The sequence below is a fragment of the Netta rufina genome (assembly GCF_964035555.1).
Source record: "Netta rufina genome assembly, chromosome: W".
In the NCBI taxonomy this organism is placed as follows: Eukaryota; Metazoa; Chordata; class Aves; order Anseriformes; family Anatidae; genus Netta; species Netta rufina.
This window is the reverse complement of record NC_140139.1, coordinates 11,833,703-11,850,663: the sequence shown is the minus strand read 5'-3', so window position 1 is coordinate 11,850,663 and position 16,961 is coordinate 11,833,703. Positions and strand designations below refer to the sequence as shown.

Sequence of the window (16,961 nt, the reverse complement as noted above, 5' to 3'; positions counted from 1 at the left end):
AAAAACATACCTGTGATACCAGGCTTTTCCCACAAAAGTTTACAATTATAAAATACTGGCCCCACTTGAACAGAAGTCCACTGCCTTACCGCATGAAGGATCATCAAAAGACAGCTAGATCAAAGAAGAAGACTTCCACCAGAGCTCTGGCAATCTTCCAGGCACATGCTGAGACTAACATGCCTTTCTAAAATTTGCAGGTAGGACATTAATATGTGGCTATTTACTAAGAACGAGTAATTACTAACAATGGAAACAGAAAATTTATGGTGGGTTTAATTTTTTGAACAGAAACAAATATTATTGTCCTATTTCAATCCCTACCCATGCATTATGATTAAAAGCTTACAATATCTGTTCTGATTTTTTGAACAAATACAGTGAACTGAGATAAATATCACTATGTAGAACAATTATATGAAATGGGGATTCAGTGATTATTCTGATTTTTTTTCCATACATTTCCAGCACTGCTATTCAATAATATTTAATAATCATTATAGGGTTCTACAACTCCATAGAACTATTAAAAGATAATTCAAATCCAATTTTGTGTCTATCAAGGAGATAGTATACACTATTTTAAAGAAAACAGAAATGATATCTTACTTGAAAGAAACATACACAATGGCACAGTGGAATTGAAGCATGGTTATGCTCAAAACCAAAAGTGTGGGAATATAAATGTTGTTTTTGCAGAGTTACATTGTTTAGAAGGAGGGAATGTGGTACTGAGATATGCTTACAGTGATAAGAAAGCTTAGCAGACTACATTGTAAAATGCAGACAACCAGACTCCTTAGGACAATTAGGTGAAAATCATGGTGTCAAGTCAAGTCAGATAAGTGAAGAAACATTACCATTTCAAACAGTAAAAATGGCAAAAGGAAATTGAAATTTGACAGGCCAGCAATTGAAGGCTATGCATTGTTTGTGAAGCATCAGATAGATTGTGAACCTGGATTACCCACTCAGTGGGGAGGGTCCTATCCTCAAAAAGTATATAAACTGTGTTTTGGAACTAGTAGATGCACTCTCTCCTGCTTGTGGGGCGCCCGCCATTGCAATTGCGAATAAATTACTACTTCACTGAGATCCTCGCCTGAGCCTAAGTTATTGGCTACAGAGTGTTTCTCACAAAAGGACCAAGAAGTCAAGACAGCTTTTCCAAAAGACAGCAATATTATCTCTGACATAACTTCCAGAAACAAAGCACCTTTTTGCTGTAGATATTTTTGCTAAAAACATTTCCATAACTCCACTGCGTTTAGTAATTAAAAATAAAATTTGTCATTTAATTACAGCAGAACACATTGACTTTAACATATCAAAAAGCCATTTTTATGTCAGAAACACACAGAGAAAGTTTTATTACTACTGGACTTCCATGTCTAGACTCTACCTTCTTCCCACCATAGTCCCCTGATATTTCATTGTTTAAAAGACCCTTTACATTACATCCAAACTCAACTCAGTTGTGAGTTGTACTCATGATTATATTACATTATATATATTAATGTTATTTATATGTATTAATATTAAATATTATATTACATTTTATTTTTAGCTTCTTGGTGTAACAGTGGAAGGATAAGACCTAAAATATTTTGGTGTAGCTTGAGTCACTACTTGAAACAATTCCTCCTACTTGATTTATATAGGTAGTGCCTTTGTTTTGTCAGCTTTGGGTCAGAAATCACTGTCAGAAAACTCATGAAAACTATTTTATGATGGTAAAAGTGTATGATAATCTATAAAATTAGGCTGCATTGTTTACGTACCTAACAGCACAAAAGTGTAAAATATTCACACGTTCAAAGGTAATTCACAGCATCACATGCATCTACTCAAAATATATTACTGAGAAAACAGGAAGCCTTATACTTTCACTTAGATTACAACTGAACTCATCAACAGTGCAATACTGCCAATGAAGGGACAGTCTTGCTCCACCCTATCCTCATTCTCACTCTTCCCTCCTCCCATATATCAAATCTGGCCATCAGGCCATCACATACAATTCCATCACTTGGGGTAGCTCTGCTATTAGTTGAGCTACTGATTTAACTCAATCTAGCAGAAAAGTACAAGATCTTTTTTTTTTTTTTTTTTTTTTTGCTTGGCCCATTTTTTGACATGGTAAAACTGTTAGAAAAATTGGAGTTCACAGAACAGTCTGACTGCCAGATTGTGATTGTACTGTTAACAAGATTCTGCTCAGTCTCATTTCTTCTTTGCTATTTTTGTATTAAATTTCCTTATCATGGTATAGAATGAACAGCCCCAATCATTTGATTTCTAAGGCTTAGTTCTATCACCATTTTCACTTTAGCAAAACTGTTCCTCTTGCTTCTGCAATGTTATATATGCAGTGGTAATTCGTGTCAAGAAAATGGTTGATATTAACAAAGAAGGGGGAGATTTGGGAATGTGGCCATGCGGGTTGGAAAGCCCCATGACTGAGATAACACTAGACTCTAAAGGACCAGGCCATCAGGAATATAAAAGAGTTTAGAGGGAACAAAGAAGGGTGATTCAAGAGATGCCATGCAGTCTGGGGTTTCTTGTTCTCCAGCTGGTTCTCTTGTTCTCCAGCCATAAAGGCATGGATGTTTCTGGGTGTTTGCTGTTGTTGTTACATTCAAAGTTGTCTGACCAATGAAAAGTTGTTTTGAAAAGAACTGCTGTGGAGAGAAGGGTATAAGAGGGGAGCCTGACCTCAAGATAAAAAAAAGGCAACACAATGAAGTTACATCAGTAATGATATTGTATAGACTCACTTTAGGATAGGATAAATCTTGTGGTTAAAAATGAATGAGAACAAAATAGATGACATCTTGTTATCCGTCGACCCTCAGTCAGGCTGAGACTTGAGATAACTTGAGTCAACCTTCTGTTATGTCTTGTTAACTGAGACATCCCATTATCTGCCGACCCTCAGTTAGGCCGAAAGCCAACTCAGCTTGGAAAACAACTGATTCATCATATCTGGCATTTTTTAAGCAAAAGGTGAAAAGTGCATCACGAGGAAGACCTACAGTCTTCCTCCCAAAGACCACTGCCCACGTCCCGAAGACCCCGGCCCACAATTCTTGGAAGGCTTTGCGCAAGCACTGATAAGCTAATTAGCGTACGAAGCGAGAGTAGGCGGGTTTAGGTAATGAATATGTATAGGCGTTAGAACATTCATCGTTTTGCTGTATAAATATGAGATGGCTTGTTACTTCGGACATGCATGATAGGTGGAAAGATCCCCCGTGCATCCAGCGCTGCAATAAAGAATATACCGCTTAAGGAAATTTCGGCTTCGATCTTTGAATCAGTAAAGAAGCAGGAAAAAGAAGTGAAGAGGAACAGGCTGGCAGAATGGAGACCAGGACGGGAGCAGGCACTTTGATCGCCTCATGAAGATAGGTTCGGCCAGACTCAGCAAACCGCTCAGAGAAGCTCATCGCTGGAAATAGGCAGCACTGGAGCTGGAGAGAAGCTCGAGCTGAGAGAAGCAGGCCTGAGCACACAACTGCCTCTCGCTGGTAAGCAGCTGCGCATTATGGGGAATCATACGTCCTTAGAAACAAAGACTGTCCTGGAAACCTTACAACTTATTCTCCTTATTAACAATTGGACAGTTTATGAGCCTGAAATATGGGACCAAACTGAGGTCAAGGTGTGGGACTCTGCAACTAAAAACGACAAGGTTGCAGTGGGATTGCTCGGCACCTGGCGAGCAGTCTCTGAGGCCTTAAAGAGCCATGTGGAGCCACAGTCAGAAGCCTGTGGTTTGCCAGATAATGAGGGAGCTGTGGGCTCCTTTACTGATCCGACTGCTCCGCCATCAGCCCCTCTGCTGCTACAGCCATCGAAGGCTTTTGCTGTTACGCCCCCTGGTGACCTGGACGTGCCTTTTGACCCAGGCCTCTTGGCCTTCACAAGGAGATGGACATGTTTTTCTTCGATCTGGGAAGAACGGAATACATAAGGCCTGAAGCAAGAAAAGGAATGGAAAATGGAGACTGTTAAGTTATAGAACTTAAAGGACTGTTTGTTACCTATCCTGATTGTATGTATGTATAGGCATACTCAGGTTATTATGTAAAGCAATGTTCTGTACACATGTATTTAGAATGTTTGATGTTTGTGTGTGCGTGTTGGTGGAGCGTAGACTCCCCGCACACCCAGCGCTGTTTACTTGCCTTTTATACCTTTTATAGCTTTTATACCTTTTAGAAATATTTGTTTTATAAATATTACAAAATTCAGATTGAATTGAGACTTCATTTATAACATGCAACATCCTGAAGAGCTAATGATTGAGTTTGCAATATTACAAGAATAATATTCTAGAACTGCCTGCTTTTTCCTTTTTGAAAGAACTACTCATTATGTTACAGAAATTCACAACATCTTTTTCAAATTTATGGGCTTCTTTTTTCCCCCTTTTTCTTGCCGAAAACCTTTTAACATTAAGATGACCAGATGCTTCCATGTAATTAATTTATATCTAAAGATTTTTGTGCCAACTTTCAATTAACTTACAAGAGGTTTTACCCTTGTTCAGTGACAAGCAATCATCACACAACTTACCTCCTCTCTCAGACTATTCTGCCAGACCCCCTCTGTTCCACTGATCTTTCTTGCAGTGAATCTTTGCACCTATTTACTACCTACTCGTCTTTTATGACTGTGGATGGCCACAACCCTCAATTCAGATGAAGGTTCAGCTGTACTATCCAGTGCTTTCTTTCCAGTCTGGTTTCCTCAGAACAGCTTCTTGTAAAGCTACTTCTGTATTGACAATACTTTCTTTGTATAAAATACAAAGACATGCCATACTAAAATAATAATCAAGACCAATCCCTGGATAATTCCAGTGTAATTATTCCTATTTAATGATGATCACTCTTCTCATTAGAATAACCACCTCTACCAGTATTTCGCTACAATTCTTTTATTAACCTCTACATTAAGTAATAATTTTCCATAATGCACCTCATCAAGTATTTCAACTTAGTCCCACAATAGGAATAAAAAAGCTGTTATTGCAGAGTTACGTTGCTTAAAGGTAAGGAATCTGGTATTGAAATATGTTTGCAGTTGTAAGAAAACTTAGCAGGCGACCTTGTAAAATGCAGACAACCAGACTCCTTAGGACAATCAGGTGAAAATCACAGTGTCAAGTCAAGTCAGATAAGTGAAGAAACATTACCACTTCAAGCAGTAAAAAAGTCAAAAGAAATCAGAAATTTAACAGGCCGGCAACTGCAGGCCATGCATTGTCTGTGAAGCATCAGACTGTGAACCGGGATTACCCACTCAGTGGGGAAACAAGGGAGGGTCCTGTCCTCAAAAAGTACATAAACTGTGTTTTGGAACTAGTAGGTGCGCTCTCCTGCTTGTGGGGTGCCCGCCATTGCAATAAATTACTACTTCACCAAGATCCGCAACTGAGCCTAAGTTATTGGCTAGAGTGTTTCTCACACAGGGAAAGAAGATGTAGGCATTATCTAAGTAACAGTCCAGAAGTTTTGGTATATTTGCTGTGGTGTTTGGTCAGTTTCCCAAGTATCGGGAAGGGGGGGGGGGTTGGGGGGGACAGCCTGCTCCACCAGGGGCCTCTCCACAGACCACAGGGGGGCTTCGGCTCCGGTGCCTGGAGCACCTCCTGCCCCTCCTTCTGCACTGACTGGTGTCTGCGTGGAGGTTTCTTGCACCTCGCTCTCCCAGCTGCTTTTGAGCAGCAAGTTTTTGTTTGTTTCTTTGTTTGCTTGTTTTCTTGGATGGGCTCTCACAGAGGCACAGGCTGTGTTGCTCATGGCATGGCTCTGGGCAGCAGTGGGCCCCTTTGAGGCCAGATGAAATTGTCCCTTATCTGCCACGGGGAGGCTTCTGGGTTTTTCTCACAGGGGCTGCCACTGCAGGCCCACCCCCAAACCTTGCCATCAAACCCAATACACTGGGGAACAGCTAGGTCATTACTGACTTGTAAAGAATCAGGGATTAAATTCACTAATGAAACCCTAAAAAGTGATGGGGGCAGAAGGGGCTGGGATAACAGTGCCACCTTTGGGGGATACCAAGCTGAGACTAGGGGATAAAACGATCACTGGGCAATTACTATATCTACCCAAGGTAGGGACTAACTTGTGAAGGGATTTGATAATTAAATTGGGCATTCAAATAGTAAATTGTTAGGCTGGAATAACAGTGTTATGAATGGAGTGCTCTCTGGCCCTGAGAGCAAAGATAATATTCACCTCTGACTGGAAAGACCCTGAAATGGGGGCGGAAGCAACAATATAGGTGGACAATTTTACCTCAGGGGTTTACAGGGCCACCTATCTATTTGGGCAAGTTCTAAAAAAGATTTTGGAGCAATTACAACCTCCAAAGTAGGTATTAATGTTACAAATATGTGGATCATTTTCTATTGTCAGGACAGGAGAAAAGAGTTGTGAAGAAAGCTACAAGCTATTCAACTTTCTGGGAAAGCAGGGTTTGGAAGTACTGAAAAATAAATTACCATATGTAGAAAGAGAAGTCAGGTATTTAAGGCATCTAATGTCTGAAGGAAAACGAAGAATAAATCCAGAGAGGATTCAGGGAATTGCAGAAAACTAAAAAGAACTAAAAAGTTTTACGAGAAAGATTTCTTTTAAGGAACCAGGAGCCACGAAGTCTGAAGGAAAATGGATACTCCCTGATGGGAGAGAAATGCTGAATAAAGCACCAGTGAGGCAAATATTAACTGTTTTACATCAGAAGAGTCATTGGGAGGTGCAAGCAATGTGTGATGTTGTGCTAAGAAAGTATGACTGTGTAGGAATATACACTTTAGTGAAGCAAATATGCAGAGGATGTACCATATGTCAAAAGGTAAATAAAAAGGTCATCCGTAACCCACCTAGAGGGGGGCGGGAGCCAGGGATTCGAGCTTTCCAAAGTATATAGGTAGACTTTACTGAGTTACCTAAAGTAGGGAGACTGGATGGGTGTAAGCTTTCCCCTTGGTATCTGCCACTGCGAACACAGTGGCTAAAGTATCAATGGAGCAAATTGTCCCTAGATATGGGATAGTTGAAAACATTGATTCAGATCAAGGATGTCATTTCACTTCACAAGTACTGCAAGGGTTAAAGCAGGCCCTAGAGATTGAGTGGGATTTTCACACCCCCTGGCAACCCTCCTCTTCTGGATAGGTGGGGCAAATGAACCAGACATTAAAGAAACAATTAACTGAATTAGTGTTAGAAACCCAACTTCTTTGGCTAAAATGCTTACCTTTAGCGCTCCTACAGGTTCAAACAGCACCAAGAAAGGAGATGCTGTTCAGATTATCCTATCTGGGCAGAAGGGATGAGATACCACAATTCAAAACAAGAGTTTTCTTAAGAACTGTATTCTGGGGTTGCCCTCTTCTTTGTCATCTCTCAGGACCCATGGGTTGTTGGCTCAACATCCCACCCCACCCCCAAATCACCCAGGAAATGGGGTCCTGATTCGAACCTGGAAAGTATCAAAACTTCGTCCTGAAGGGGAAGGACCATTCCAAGTACTACTAAGCACTGAAAGTGAATTAAGAGCATTTAAATTTAAGAAATAAATATTAAATCCTTCCCTGAGAACACTTTGCTCCTGTCCTTTTCCAGATATTGACCTTTTTTATTAAAATTGAAGCTTTGCTAAAAAAAAAAAAATACATTGAAGGTAGAAAGATTTATTTATTGTTTTATTTCATTTATTTATTAATATCAGGAGAATTTAAAATAGACAGCATTATATCCATGTGTTATCAGGTAATAACTTCAGGTGACTTGAGACTGTAAGATACTCCACAGGCATCCTAATGTGGAAAATAAAGTAAGTTGTGTATTAAGAATCTTAATACAATATCTTTAGCATTTATTGTCAAGGGAATTTACTTTCAGAAGAAAACAGTATTTCCATACAGGGTACGAAGCACATGAAAGATTAAAAGGATAGCACAAATAAGGCTCCCTATAAGCCTTGCATTTCATCACACCAACTGATTTAACTTGAAAATGAATTACAGTTCACGTGCACATAAGCCCAAGGAATATAGAAATGGTCATCTCCTATGTATTTATGTACTAACAACCAACACATACATTTTAACTGCTGCTATTCCAGCTTGGTTTAGAGCACTGAACATAGAAATCTCTATTTCTAGAGGCAAAATACATTGTTGTATATTTAGTTTTAACTTTCTGAAGAGTACTATTCTAACAGATTTAAAACTAAGGCTAAAACCAATTGTCTCAATCCAAATTATGAACTTCCTCAGAAATGACAACTTCTTAACTATGTTTCTTGCATATTTTTTCATTTAAAGAAGCGATTTGCAGGCTAGCTTAATACGACATTTAAACTACTCTTAAGCATAATTTTAAAAATACAAATATCTAGACAAAACAATTAAGCCTTATTTCTTGAAAATTCTAATTTCTTAGAACATTTTAGCATTAAGGAAACTGTACTTATTGAGACCCAACTGCAGGATTTTTCAAAGATTCACAGACTATTCTATCAATAGCAGAATAGCAAAGCTCTGTCTAAAAACATAATTCTGCAGTTTTTCTTTTAGTGATATTAAGATTGAAACAAGTATGACCTAACTCTCCAAAAACTGAATGAAGCACTACAACCTGCTGCTTCTTTAGAGAAGCGGATAAAGAGGAACTACTGAATAACTGGTCAGATGAAGTTTCAGGTATGTTAATGAAAGTAGGGCAGAGTGAAAAACAATAATCCTCATTCAACTCTTTTCTCCTGAACACACTTAACAATACACAGCATAAAATGGTCAAATAAAATGGTCAGAGAAGTGAAGAAACATTACCACTTCAAACAGCAAAAAAGTCAAAAGGAATCTGAAATTACCACCATATAGCTAAATTATACGCTATCAGTAATTCATCTCAAAGATTAAAATGTTCATCTTTTGAATATACTATTACTGTTTAATCTTCACATTTATTCTCACTACCTGCTTTAAAACCAATCAAATCAGGTAACGTTTATCTCTGTACATCAGACCATAACTGCTAGCATCTAAAACAGTGATGCAATAAATGCTCTGTATCTACCACCCCCATACTCAGTTGCATACAACAGATGGCTCTTCCCTATATTACTTCCTTCATCATCAAAACATTGCTTTTATTCAAGTCTAGTTAACAGCCATGTTCACGATGATAGCACAACACGAAAAGAACTGAGCTCAAGATGTCACATCTGCCTGAAAAATACTAGCTACAAACATTTTCCCTGTCAGAAAAAAAAAAAAAAAAAAAAAACACAACAACAAAAAACACTAAAATTGGCAAGCTCTTTATTAAGTGAGAGAAACTTCACTAGTAAGGAAAAATGTATTCAATTCTTGAAGCGTTCTATATTTCCTGCCTTTAGCCACTACTTCGCTTTTCTAGGTACCAATAACTCAACTACATTTTACCCTACCATTTTTGCATCTAGGTAACAAGTTTTTACAAATAATTTAACACCCCAGAGTTAAGCCTGCAATCATCAATACATTTTGAGGTTACAACTACAAAGGACTTTAATATTAACAGAAAATTTTTCCCAAGTGCTCGATTTTTAAAATCATGAGCCTGTTGCAAATTTCACCTCATTGGCAGACTTCACTCTTCCAAATGACAAAGCTTCCTCTGATTACTGAGGCACCTTTCCTCCCCAGTTACCACCACCTCCTCTGATTCCCTGTCAATAGTCAACTGCAGTACCGGCACGCAGCCCACACTAACAAACCCAGAGGCTCCTTACTGCCTTACTAATGTTGGCGTATCTCACTCAAGGGTGGCACCTCACTGGTTTGGAAACAAGTCTACCAAAATCTTTGCATAAACAGCACTAGCTTAATGGAGGCTTCTTGTGTACATTAAGACAGAACAGCATGTTTAAGACAACACTTAAGACTATCATAGACTGAGCAAAGGAGAATCAGCACCATACACAGCTTGATCATATGGTTCTCGAACTTATTGAGGCGCACCTGGGGGACAAAGCAGTCATTGGTCCCAGCCAGCATGGGTTTGTGAAGGGTAGGTCCTGCCTAACTAACCTGATTTCCTTTTATGATAAGATCACCCGTATGGTGGACCAAGGGAAACCAGCTGATATGATTTTTTTGGACTTCAGCAAGGCTTTTGACACGGTTTCCCATAGGATCCTACTGGACAAAATGTCCACCATACAGCTAAATATCATACATCATACGATGGGTGAGCAATTGGCTAACGGGCAGGGCCCAAAGGGTTATGGTAAATGGGGCTGCGTCAGGCTGGCGGGCGGTCACCAGTAGGGTCCCTCAAGGCTCCATTTTAGGGCCAGTACTTTTCAATATTTTTATAAACGATCTGGATGTAGGAATAGAAGGTATTTTGAGCAAGTTTGCTGATGACACCAAACTTGGAGGAGTTGTGGACTCGAATGAGGGTGGAAAGGCCTTGCAGAGGGATCTGGATAGGTTGGAGAGCTGGGCGATCACCAACCGCATGAAGTTCAATAAGAGCAAGTGCCGGGTCCTGCACCTGGGACGGGGAAACCCTGGCTGCATGTACAGACTGGGCGATGAGACGCTGGAGAGCAGCCTAGAAGAGAGGGATCTGGGGGTCGTGGTAGACAGCAAGTTGAATATGAGCCAGCAGTGTGCCCTGGCAGCCAGGAGGGCCAACCGTGTCCTGAGGTGCATCAAGCACGGCATCGCTAGTAGGTCAAGGGAGGTGATTGTCCCGCTCTACTCTGCGCTGGTGCGGCCTCACCTCGAGTACTGTGTGCAGTTCTGGGCACCACAGTATAAAAAGGACATGAAACTGTTGGAAAGCGTCCAGAGGAGGGCTACGAAGATGGTGAAAGGCCTGGAGGGGAAGACGTACGAAGAACGGCTGAGGTCACTGGGCCTGTTCAGCCTGGAGAAGAGGAGGCTGAGGGGAGACCTCATCACAGTCTACAACTTCCTCGTAAGGGGGTGTCGAGAGGCAGGAGACCTTTTCTCCATTAACACCAGTGACAGGACCCGCGGGAACGGGGTTAAGCTGAGGTAGGGGAAATTTAGGCTTGACATCAGGAGGGGGTTCTTCACAGAGAGGGTGGTTGCACACTGGAACAGGCTCCCCAGGGAAGTGGTCACTGCACCGAGCCTGTCTGAATTTAAGAAGAGATTGGACTGTGCACTTAGTCACATGGTCTGAACTTTTGGGTAGACCTGTGCGGTGTCAAGAGTTGGACTTGATGATCCTTAAGGGTCCCTTCCAACTCAGGATATTCTATGATTCTATGATATTAAGAAGCTCTTTTTGCTAAAAACACATATCCTTTAAGATGTGGTGCAATTCAAGGCACCACAGTCATAAAATTCACAGAAAGAAAGCATTTACAATTTTTACACTCTGATATAAGTAGGTTCATCCTGTGATAAAATTATTACTTTTGTTCCCCATTAATTTTAAGCACTGCACCTGAATGCCAGACTAGCTATAATTGCAAGAATTCATTTCCATATGGCTGCCTAGAAGACTGCATCTTAACCTAAACTCACAGGCATCATGATCTGCTCTGGATCCAAACATCTTCCTTTGCCCTTGTGTGTTACAGCTCACAATACTGAATGTATAATATTCACGCTACTTGAGGGCAATTTAAAGTTAACAAATCACTCCTAACTACCCAAGGATCTCCCACCTGTCTCATTACAGCAGAGCCTTGATAAGAACATCACTAAGATGAAATTCAAAGAATTACTCTATCTTCTTGAAACCAAAATTTTAACACAAGGTTGGTTAAATGAGACCATCACATTTGCAAGCAAAGAAAAGCTCACTTTTCTATCCAAATGTTTCTCAATGCTCTCATCTCTCCACCAGCATCCCCACATTTCAATCAGCCAACTTTCAAATAAAAGCATAACAATGACTCTACAGCACCAAATCAAGAATGCTAATATTGTTTTTTACACATGAAAGACAAGCCAATATTAAGCTCTTCATTTCAAATTGGAGATACACAGTGGTTCATGTGAGTTATGGAGTGTGAGCACAGAAGAGAAGAGGACTGGTATCACCAAGTTACACATTTATTTCAGACTCCTAAATAGATTAATACAGTTACTGAAATAAGTAACAGATGAGTTTTGCACTGCACACAGATTTATGATGTTAGGTCCTAATACCACCATCAGCATAAAGTAAAGCTATTGCAGAGAAATTTCCTGTATAGGTATTTACATAATCTAATTCTTCTCTCATTAAGTCATGATATTATTAACGTACAGTTCATAGAAGAATTAGAAGAATTCTAAATGAAGCGGGCAGCAGGAAATTTTATGCAGTAACAACACTAGAAGAAACAAGAATGATTCTAATCCATTATTTATAGGTTTAAAGGGCACTTAGCTCTTTTTCTGCCCTTAAGCATGAAATAAGGTAAGTTTCAAACATGCTTTATGAAAACTAGTATTTATGAGCAAATAAAAAAGACATCTATTCCCTTTCTTATCTAGTCAACTCAGGAGCTATACTGCTTACATGTTACAACAGTAAACATGTTATTAACTCCTGAACACTCCGCTCATGAATCTCCCAAACCAAGTTCTAACATCTGAGCAGCTACCAATCATTCACCCAGCACACAAAGGATGGGAGAGTATTTAAGTGATCCACCACGGCCACAAACAACCTAGAATAATAATAAAGAAGCACTGAGATTGCTTTTAAAGTTCTATCCTGAAGTTCTCCCAATGCATCAGAATTTTTGACAGCCATTTTGTCAAGAGAGAACCCAAAAACGTGACTAATCATGTTTATTATGAACATTTGTTACATTCTATAATACCCACAGGAGTAAAACTTCTAAAAAGCCTATGTCAAAAAAAATAAGGTCTGCAGTTGCAAATGTCTAATTTACTCTCCTAAAACAACCTGCTATTTTGATCAACTTTTTGAAAACCATGGAGTAGTTCTGTGACCAGAAAAAGTCTACTGTAGAGTTATGAGGCCCACCTGCACGTTAGCTATCAGATAAACATTAATCTGTATTCTCTACAAGTCTGTTCTCTAATGAGGCAGGAATTTTATTATTTTTATATGTTATGATACTTCGAATACTGGTAACAATCTTAAAGAGCTTGTTGCAATATTAAATCTTCAATTATCTTACCCTGATGCCATTACCTCTAAAATATGCTAGAGTAGAATATACATTTTGTAGTACTCAGTAAATAAGCTACTAAGGACCTGTCAAACCTGCTTTATGAAGGTAAGACCCCCTTTCAGATGCTTTAAGCAATTTCTGTGTTTTCTGCTCAAAATATTAAATTTCTCTCTTATGAAAAGACCACTTGAACACCCATCACTGTCTCTCATCACACTCAGACATGATACACATACAAACCATTTATAGAACACAGAGTCTTACTGATATACTTGTGGTAAGAAAGGAAAAACCTTTTGATCAGTTTTTCTTTCCTCAAGAACGCATTTATGATTAACAAGGAAGAGAGTTTTGAACTTCAACTTTATTCCAATTATACTTTAATATTGCAATGCAGAAGGAAACTCCAACTGAGTTGTTTGGGTTCTTAAATCTATACAGCTCTTCAGCTCCACAACAAAAGGAAAAGTAAATTTAAAAATTAATCTCCACTTCATAACTGCAGTCATATGGATCTCATAGCTTATTATTCACTTAAAGATCATTTATTTTCTTATCAAGAAAAGAAAATCCTCTATGCTATTTAAAAACTGCTCTACATCCCACAAGGACCCAGTTTCAAATTTCACTATAACTGTGAAGTAACACATAAATATGCTGTGAGCACCTCATCTTAAAAGAACTAGAAGACATGCTAAGTTTAATCCCTTCCTTTAACTATTCAACACCGGAAGTAAATTAAAACAAATGTATTTTACATCCATTTCCAGGAAAGAATAGATGCACCAACTTGAGCATCACTACAAGACCTCCATAAAATTGCACTCCTGAAACTACGCCAGGTATGCAAGCCTTGAGCCCTAATCCTGCCACTGATTCTCCTCCTCTGTGGTGCCCAGCTCCACCTCTCCACCCCCACACCACAGGGGACACAGGTGGCAGCAGGATAAGCAAACACACCCCGCGACAGTGCGGGCGAGCAAAAGGGTCCCTAGCACAACCAGCCCGGGGGCACACGGTGCAGCAGAGGCCCCCAGAGAGGGACAGGCAAAGATGGCAAGCCCCAGGCTCCCCCCCCCGAGAAGGCGGGGAGAACCCTCTCAGGGACCAAAGCGGGAGAGAAGAGGGCTTCGGGCCTGGCCGAGGAAAGGGACGGTGGGGCAGGGAAGGGAAGGGAAGGGAAGGGAAGGGAAGGGAAGGGAAGGGAAGGGAAGGGAAGGGAAGGGAAGGGTGGCGGCAGTTACCTGTACTGAGCAGCAGCCCCACTATGGGTGAATCCAAAGTAGTTGCCGGTAGCCATTTTGGCATCTTCTCCCAGCCGGCTGGGCACTACGGTGGTGGTAACCGAGAGGCAGCGGCAGACAGGGCCATAACAGGAGGAAGAAGGAAGAGAAAGCAGGGGGTAAGAGAAGTGGACAGATGGACAAGAGACAGAACGAGCGTGACAGCGCCTAGTCAGACACGGTGCCTCAGGACCCCCGCTTCCCCCCTCCCCCACCTCGCAGCCGCCCTCCCCAAGCGCTGTTACTTACCATAGGCGAACGAAACTACCGGGCATATGGGAATCATGAGTCCGAGCTGGTGGCGGCAACGACGTCTGAACTCACTCACTCACTCTCTCCTCTCCTCTCCTCTCCTCTCCTCCCCCCTCCCCCCCTCCTCCCCCTCCCCCCCCCCTCCCCCCTCCTCCCCCCTCCCTCCCCCCTCCTCCCCCCTCCTCCCCCCTCCTTCCTCCCCCCTCCCCCCCCCTCCTCCCCCCCCTCCTCCCCCCCTCCCTTCCCTTCCCTTCCCTTCCCTTCCCTTCTCTCCTCCTCCTCCTCCTCCTCCTCCTCCTCCCCCTCCTCTCCCCCCCACTCTCCGCTCCCTCTCTTTCTCCTCTCCTCCTCCTGACGACCACGATTGCTCCCTTCCCTCCAGCCACCTATGGCGACAACTGCGGAGTACGGCCGGGCCGGCGCCGTACGCACATGCGACGCATGCGAGAAGCCGCTGGGAGTTGTAGTTCGGCCCGTTGCTGCCTTCGCCCGCAGATGCGCGTGCTTGACGCCGCAGGAGCTGCCGCGCATGCGCGGGATGTGCAAAAGCTCTTGGGAAGTGTAGTCCTGATCCATCAGACTCACGCGGGAGGGAGCGTTGCATGTACTGCTCTCTTTATTCCCTCCATTACCCTGTGTTTTGCGCCCATAATCACACCACAGAAGTACCCCTTAACTTTTATGGCAAACTATAGGGCCGATTTCTCATTCCTGCCTATGCAGGCAGAACACACAGCAGTTGGTAACCCAAGTAGATGAAGTCCAGGTGAAAGGGCTCACCACCACGCTTGCCACATACTGCTATTTTCCCTGTGAACATACTGGATGTGTCAGTACTGTTATAAATGAAGTCTCAATCTGAATTTAGTAATATTTATAAAAGGAATATTAATAAAAGGCAAGTAAACAGCACTGGGTGCGCAGGGAGTCTGTGCTCTACCAACATGCACACACGCACATCGAAACTTCTAAATATACAGAACATTGCTTTACATACTAAACCCGAGTACACCTATACATATGTACAATCAGAAAAGGTAACAAGCAATCCTTTAAGTTCCATGACTAAACAGTCTCCATTTTTCATTCCTTTTCCTGATTACAAAAACTGAAGAATTCCAGTGCTAGTAGTGGGAACATTATGTCTTGCTTTAAGTAGTCAAGCAACTCGGTCTTCGGGCCTTATATATCCCGTTCTTCCCGGATCGAAGAAAAGCATATCCATCTCCTTTTCAAGGCCAATAGGGCCTGGGTCAAAAGGCACGTCCAGGTCACCAGGGGGCGTAACAGCAAAAGCCTTCGATGGCTGTAGCAGCAGAGGGGCTGATGGCAGAGCAGTTGGATCAGTAAAGGAGCCCGCAGCTCCCTCACTGTCTGGCAAACCACACATTTCTGACTGTGGTCCCACATGGCTCTTTAAGGCCTCAGAGACTGCTCGCCAGGTGCCGAGCAATCCCACTGCAACCTTGTCGTTTTTAGTTGCAGAGTCCCACACCTTGACCTCAATTTGGTCCCATGTTTCAGGATCATAAACTGTCTGATTGTTAATAAAGGGAATAAGCTGTAAGGTTTCCAGGACAGTCTTTGTTTCTAAGGACGTATGATTCCCCATAATGCGCAGCTGCTTACTACCGAGGGGCAGTTGTGTGCACAGGTCCACTTCTCTCAGCTTGAGCTTCTTCCCAGCTCCAGTGTGCCTACTTCCAACGACTTTCAGTACGAACTTCTCTGAGCAGTTTGCTGAGTTTGGCCAAACCCATCTTCATGAGGCGATCAATTTGCCTGTTCCCATCCTGGTCTCCGTTCTGCTAGCCTGTTTCTTTTCATTCCTTCTTTCTACTTCTTTATTGATGACATGACTTCATCGTGTTGCCTTTTTATTTATCTCGAGGACAGGCTCCCCTCTTAAAGCCTTCTCCCCACAGCAGTTCTTTTCAAAACAACTTTTCATTGGTCAAACAACTTTGCATATAACTGACTCGTGGAAAGCTGACTCCTCAATCAGTATGATTGTAAAGTAGGTATGTTTATTCAGCGGTGGGCAGCACAGGGGGTAGTCCCTCCAAAGTCGTGCGCACCTGACGCAGCAACTTGCTGTGGTTATATGCAGTAAAGAGTTACATATGCATGAAGTTTCCCAATACACCTATTCATATGCATAACCTGTCCCCGCTTAATATTAAAATTAGCTACAAGAAGTCATTTCCATAAATTCCTCTTGTCTGCACTTGCTCAGTGCCT

At 41.7% G+C, this 16,961-nt stretch overlaps 1 protein-coding gene across 3 annotated transcripts in view; it reads right to left on the bottom strand.

The window, feature by feature from the left end:
* Nucleotides 1-15,135, bottom strand: part of LOC311220763 (zinc finger RNA-binding protein-like) — a 68,582-nt gene extending 53,447 nt beyond the window's left edge. For 2 of the 3 annotated variants that reach the window (XR_014619241.1, XM_084304325.1), the window contains exons 1-2: nucleotides 14,718-14,827; nucleotides 14,430-14,514 (exon numbers count right to left, since the gene is read on the bottom strand). Coding sequence is in view for 2 of the 3 variants with exons in the window: in XM_084304325.1 (XP_084160451.1) it covers nucleotides 14,430-14,514; nucleotides 14,718-14,754 (122 nt within the window). In the remaining variant the exon portion in view is untranslated. Of the gene's footprint in view, nucleotides 1-14,429; nucleotides 14,515-14,717; nucleotides 14,828-15,106 lie in introns of those variants that run through there. The other variant, XM_084304326.1, reaches the window with a different exon arrangement.
* Nucleotides 15,136-16,961: the final 1,826 nt, after the last annotated feature.